The sequence below is a fragment of the Oryctolagus cuniculus genome, chromosome 8, assembly GCF_051225735.1.
Source record: "Oryctolagus cuniculus isolate XC-2025 breed Fujian yellow rabbit chromosome 8, ASM5122573v1, whole genome shotgun sequence".
In the NCBI taxonomy this organism is placed as follows: domain Eukaryota; kingdom Metazoa; phylum Chordata; class Mammalia; order Lagomorpha; family Leporidae; genus Oryctolagus; species Oryctolagus cuniculus.
This window is the reverse complement of record NC_142874.1, coordinates 107,831,467-107,837,975: the sequence shown is the minus strand read 5'-3', so window position 1 is coordinate 107,837,975 and position 6,509 is coordinate 107,831,467. Positions and strand designations below refer to the sequence as shown.

General features: G+C 40.3%; 1 protein-coding gene across 15 annotated transcripts in view; it reads left to right on the top strand.

The window, feature by feature from the left end:
• The first annotated feature begins 1,233 nt into the window (after positions 1–1,233).
• NUDT9 (nudix hydrolase 9) overlaps positions 1,234–6,509 on the top strand; it is a 54,436-nt gene continuing 49,160 nt past the window's right edge. For 4 of the 15 annotated variants that reach the window (XR_016212424.1, XM_089303103.1, XM_089303100.1 and 1 more), the window contains exons 1-2: positions 1,916–2,314; positions 4,217–4,456. Coding sequence is in view for 13 of the 15 variants with exons in the window: in XM_089303103.1 (XP_089159229.1) it covers positions 2,217–2,314; positions 4,217–4,456 (338 nt within the window). In the remaining 2 variants the exon portion in view is untranslated. Of the gene's footprint in view, positions 1,319–1,747; positions 2,571–2,756; positions 2,852–4,216; positions 4,457–6,509 lie in introns of those variants that run through there. The other 11 variants (XR_016212425.1, XM_070047880.2, XM_089303102.1 and 8 more) reach the window with 10 other exon arrangements.

Genomic DNA, 6,509 nt, shown 5'->3' with positions numbered 1-6,509 from the left:
AGGACTGGGGTTCCTGAAAAATCTCTCAAAATAAGAAGACCAAACATGAAAATAAACGTCTGTATCTCTACAGGGCATAAATGATTTGTGTCTCACAATCAGGGACCCACTGGGATCAGTTGTACTGCTCCCTCAGTTTAGTGAATTAATTTTAGTAAGAGGTTGATTTGCAAACAAACTTTAAGGTTTCATTTTTCTTTGACCAAAGGTTTTGCAACTCCCTGCCTTACTCCTTTTCTCTCTGTTGAATTAATTTATGTGCAGACTTTGGAAAAGCTTAACTTTGCAAACAGAGCCTACCAAATACATTTAAGTAATGATGAATGGCTGTCAACATTAAGAACAAAACTTATCTGATCAGAGGGAGCCAATTATATTTAAAATGTATATTTTAACACAGCTCAAGCATCCCTATCCAAAAATATAAAATCTGAAACTTTGGAGTGCTGACATGATCAGTTTCACAAATGGAAAATTCCATACCTGACTTCATGAGTTACGTTGCAGTCCAAATGCAGGCACATTAAAATATTATATAAAGTTACCTTCAGGCTATGTGCATACAAATATACTTCATATTTAACCCTGAGTCTCATTCCCATATCTCATATATTTGAAAATAGTAAAAAAAACAAAAAACAAAAACAACAACAACAACAAAAAAAAACCCTGAAACATTTCTGGTCTCAAGCATTTCAGACAAGGGATACTCAACTGTGTACTTCCTCACCTAAAAGAGCAGTCAGAAACAAACAAATTTGACATTGACCAAGTAAGGACAGATTCTGTCTAGTAATGCTACTGCAATAGTCAGAGTTCTGTATGAACTCAATTCCATTGCCCGCAAACAAAAGGCTGGAGACTTTTTAAAGGCTGTTGTAAGCTAAGGGAGAAGCAGAGAAGGCTCTTAGAGGGGGTTGATGGATGCGACTAAGCAATCTGGGTTTCATTAGCATCTAGACAGAAGGGAAATAGCCTATTATAGAACGCAATGGTGCAAGAAGCAGTGAGGCGCCCCTTTTCCACAGGGACTGGAAGCAGAGTTATGTCCCTAAAATGTCTGATTGCACAAAGCTGGCGCTCCTGTCATGGCAGTGTTGGATGGTAGATAATTACCAAACGGTGGGGAAAGCATTTGTAAGTGCAAGCTTTTTGAAGTATCTGCTCTAAGAGGCTCACCGGCCTATCACCAGGGGTGGGGGTGGGGGTGGGGTGGGGCAAACAGCACATTCTCCTGGTAGTGCGCTTGTTTTCAGGCAGACGTCTTAACGGTGGCTGCTGCAAGCCGGGCCAGCGTACAGCCACGTTTTGTGCTGAGGTAAGTTTTCAGAACGGTTGTTAAACCTCGATTAATCTGGATTTCAAGATAGTCAACGTGTGAATTAGGTACTTAAAAAGTTAAACATTAACAAGATCATGAACATAAAAGATGAAAGATTACAAACTGCATTGGACAACCTGGGTTTCCAACTCTCTCTGGTGGCTTGGCTAATTTCGCCTCTCGAGTTTGGCGTACCAGGGTGTTGCCCTCCGCTTCTGCTCAAGACTGTGCGCCTATTTCACAGTCTTTACTCCTCCACGGGTTCCCAAGGGCCACAGCCAGCAAAGCTCTATGCAAACTGGCAACTGCGGCGAACTGGGTACAAAAGGAAGCGATACAGGGGTTTCAATTCCCTCCTCGACGTCTTCTTCCCGGACCCACAGTTCCAGCTAAGACCACGACTTGCGTCGGTCTATAACCCCGCCTGTCGTTAAAACACAGAGCTATAAACTTCTCTGAAATCCCTTTCCTTAATCTTCGCCCTTTTGCAGTTCCTCTTCTCCTACACGTCCCCTTTTCTCTAGCGCTGGTTCCACATCTCTGCCTCGGACCCAACGTGCCTGCGCGGACAGGGAAGTCGGCACGACTTTTGCTTTGCGGCGCTGCCGTAAAGCGCCTTCACGCGCTGAGGCCGTCACGGGACCTGGGCGCTGGTCGCTGAAGCTTCACCTGCTGGTCTGGTTTTCATCATCGCACTGGGGTGGCGTGGGGTTGCTATTTTGGGAGGACTGTTGGTTCTGTGTGTATTTACAGTTAGACGTAGTTGCTTAAGGGTACGGGAGGGCGGCCCGGTCCTAGTGCCCTCAAGTTTTCGGGGGTCCGGGCTGTGGGGAGGGCGAGAGCTGAGTCCCGATAGAGAGCTACTCGGATCCACGAAGCCGCCTGCGGGGCGCTGATGGCCGGACGTTTCCTGGGAAAGGCTCTAGCCACGGTGTCTCTCTCTGTGGCCTTGGCCTCTGTGGCTGTCAGGTCCACGGGCTGCCCAGCGTACAGGTATTTCCCCGACGCTTTGGGCTGGGCAAAGCGGACTCCGGGGGTTTATTCGCGCCTCGCAATTTTATTTTATGATAATATACAGTTTCCAAATGGCACCAGAACGTTTGATCTTCCTTTGGAGGAAAGTAGTGGCAGGGTCCGTTCTTGACTTCTGATTTTAAAATTTGGTGTCGTCCATAAGCTCCCAACGTTATCACTAGAGTTCAAATGACATTTGTTTGGGGATGGTGTGGCCCCGTGTGCGTTCGTTCTGGTTAGTAATAAAAACATTAAAATATATACGTGCATGCATTTTTTAAAAAATTGAGCAGTATAAATGATGTAAAACAAAAAATAAAATAACCATCCCTGTCTCTCCCGCCTCTATTTTCAGGGTAGGTAATGTGTTTGTTTTTAATATGATATTCGTCTGCCTTTTTTTTATATTTGCTTACTCTAGATAAGTTGAGGGATTTATGGTGCCTCACACTGCCTCCTACTTCTCATCTCTCCAGCTCGAGTGTTTGTTCTTTGAGTCAGTAAACAGAGCGCTAGGTACATTAGCGTTTCCTTATTTTATAGGTATAAAAAAACCTTTTGGATGTATAAAATGATAATTAGAGTATAACTTACATGGTTTCCAGAACTAATCTGCTTGCTTTCGGTCACTTGTTCTTTACTTTTGTTCCTTTGTCGTTCTGTTACTTTAAAAAAAAATTAACTCTGATGATCTGGTTATTTGTTTTGATTACTGTAACTAATAGGCATTTCTTATTGAATTTTGCCTCTTGGTGCTCCATCACCTCGCCTGGAAGGTTCCAGTTGAGGATTGTGTGAGCAGATACCAGATGGGCAAGCTGGGAACCCCCCTTTTGTCTCAGGCCTTGGTGCAGTGCTGGAGCAGCTTCTCTAACTTGTTTTCCTTCATGTGACTTGTGAAATTACTCAGCGTGCGTTTCTGCTATGTGCTCTGACACCAGAGTTCTCAGTAGCTGTCCTGTGCTAACTTCTGGATTCGTGCTGGGTAGGACGCCGGAGTGGTTTCTGTGGTTAGCGTCTACTCACTTCCAGCTCGCCACCTCTCAGGGCTTCCCTTGCAAGAAAGGCCTCTCTCTACTTTGTTCGGTTTTGATTGTCAGTCAGTATGATTCCACTGAGTTCCCATCTTCCTGAAGTTGATTAAAGTCTGTCATTCATTGGTGGAGTCCTGGTTTCTTGCTGTGGAGTTTTGGTTCCTTTTGTCGCATGTGCTCTCTGGAAGTCATTAATGGTATTTTTTGTTGGCAGCCACCAGAGTAATGTAAAGTTGCTTGGCAGTTATTCTTTATTTTTTAATGCTGGAACCCTAGGTGAAGCAGGTGAATTCAGAACCAGATATTGTGTACTTGGCTTGGAAGAAAAAGCCAAGTTAAAGCAACCAATTTGGGTCGAATCCCTGGTATCTGTTGCAAAGGCTCCTGAGAGAGACAAAAGGAACAGTATCAAAGAATTTTACCACTGTTTAATAATTTAGCAGATCCAGAAATGTGCTACCAAGCTATGAAGAGAAGGAGCATACTTAAATGATATGACTAAATGAAAGAAGCCAATCTCTTTCACATAGATTTAAAGTTATCTTTTATATTTTTACTATTAAATTTTTATAGTAAACTTCCCTTTCCCTAACAGGTAACACAAATGTAAACTTAAATAAGTTTGCTGAGTTGCCTTCAGTGAATAAAATTTAGCTATATTTAAATATTTTTTGTAGTTGAAAATAATCTCTCTCGAATATTGGACCTTTGTACCAAGTGCATCAAATTTGAATTTTCTGACTTTTAAAAGTTTTTGAAATTGAGAAATATGCTTCTGAGTAAGGTTTTTAAATTAGTATATTCTTGGCATTTATGTAAAACATTTTTTTTCCTCTCTACCCCCCAGAAACTCATTTTCATCCTATTGGATTCATCTTAATTGCAACATCATGTCTGGTTCTAAATGTATCAAAGGAAATTCCCACAGCAAGGCCCGAACATCTCCTTACCCAGGTTCAAAAGTTGAACGAAGCCAGGTTCCCAATGAGAAAGTGGGCTGGCTAGTTGAGTGGCAGGACTATAACCCTGTGGAGTACACTGCAGTCTCTGTCCTGGCTGGACCCATGTGGGCAGATCCTCAGATCAGGTGAGCAGATAAATTGACTTTACCAGTCATAAGCCATTTAGACAAAGTGGTGGATGAATTTATAAATTATCATTTTGACTCCTTAAAGTCATTTTTATTTACATTTGACTTTGTTATAATTTAGTTTCCACATTTTCTTGAATTCTTGTCAAAGCTAAACCAGTCATATTTGTTTATTCTTTTAGAAGTTTTAGGAAGGTCCTTTCAAATACATAAATTATTTTGATTTGAAATCTATTTTGCCATGAAATAACAGCTGGTGGTTTCTGTTTTCATGAGTCCTGTTTGGTTACCAATAGAATATCTTTTGTGATTATTTCCCAATATAGCTAGACTTGTATTTGAAGTAGTGAAAATATTTTTCAGAAATTTTTCCAGATTAGGATGATGATGAAATTATATCAATGTGTCGGGGCTGGCACTGTGGCATAGCGGGTAAAGCCACTGCCTGCAGTGCTGACATCCCATATGGTCACTGGTTCGAGACCCGGCTGCTCCACTTCCAATCAAGCTTTCTGCTATGGCCTGGGAAAGCAGTTGGAAGATGGTCCAAGTCCTTGGGCCCCTGCACCTGCATGGGAGACCCGGAAGAAGCTCCTGGCTCCTGGCTTCGGATCGGTGCAGCTCTGGCTGTTGCGGCCAACTGGGGAGTGAAACAGAGCATGGAAGACCTCTCTCTCTCTTTCTCTGCCTCTCCCTCTCTCTATGCGTAATTGTGACTTTCAAGTAAAATAAATAAATCTTTAAAAAAAAAAAAAGAAATTAGATCAATGTGAAAAAACAGACAAGGGATAGATACAGGGGAGGCAGAGAACATGAGAGTGAGTGGGAAGAGAAACTCAAGCCAAAATGCTTTGACTGAATTCATGGAAATTCTGCATTGAATCACACTTTCCGTTCCTTTTATTTTTCTTAGCTTTATTGAAGTATAATTTACAAAAATGTGTATTCAAGGTATAACCACAATTGCATGTTTTGATATATGTTGTGAAATGATTACCACAATCAATATCGAGGCAGTTAACATCCATCACCTCACATAGTTTTTTTTGTGTGTTTGGTGAGAACATTTAAGAGATAACTCTCAGCAAGTTTCAAGGGCATAATATAGTATTGTTAACTGTAGTCACCTGCTGTACATTAAATCTTTAGAACTTATTCTTCCTGTATAACTGAAACTGGTACTCTTTTACCAACATCTGTCCATTTCTCCCACCCCTTTATGCTCCTTTTAATAATGAATAATACTAGAGGTTTTTATGTATTGACTATGAGCTAGATACTAAATGCTTTTTGTAAACATCATTTTATTCTTTTAACCATTCTAGACACCAGATAGGGTTGTTTTAGTTTGTCCGATGCCTGTGATCACAGAGGTAGTAGATGGGGACTTGGGCTTGAACTAGGTCTGATTTCAGAATTCATTCTCTTAACTACTCTCTTCACCTTAGTTCTAGAACACTTTTATAAGTTTGATTTACAATGGGTATGCCTATTGTAAATGATAGTCCTCTCAAAGCATTATTTAGCCTGTTAAGTAAAAAAAAAAAGTTGCTGGTTGGGTAGATCCAATATTAGTTTATGAGACTGTTGAACCTCACCATGCACTTGATTTGATTTGACCCGTGATTTCCTTATTCTGTCCAAAGCTGTGTTTATAACTTTGTGAAAGCATTTGGATTTTTAAATAATCATGATAATAACCTATGGATAAATTATTGATTTTAAAGGAGCTCCATTTCCCCCATTTTAGAATGTACATATTTCTGCATCTATTATACATAACATTATGCACAGTTAAAATTGATAGTGGTTCCAAATGGTTTAAATAGAAGATTGAATACATTTTCTAATTTTTCTTTATTTTAAATAAAATCAATAAAAATAAAATAAAAGATTATTTTTTAAGAATTGAATTTCTTTCACCATATAAGTCAAGCCTTTTTATTTTTATTTATTTTATTTTATTTTATTTTATTTTTTTTTTGACAGGCAGAGTGGACAGTGAGAGAGAGAGACAGAGACAAAGGTCTTCCTTTGCCGTTGGTTCACC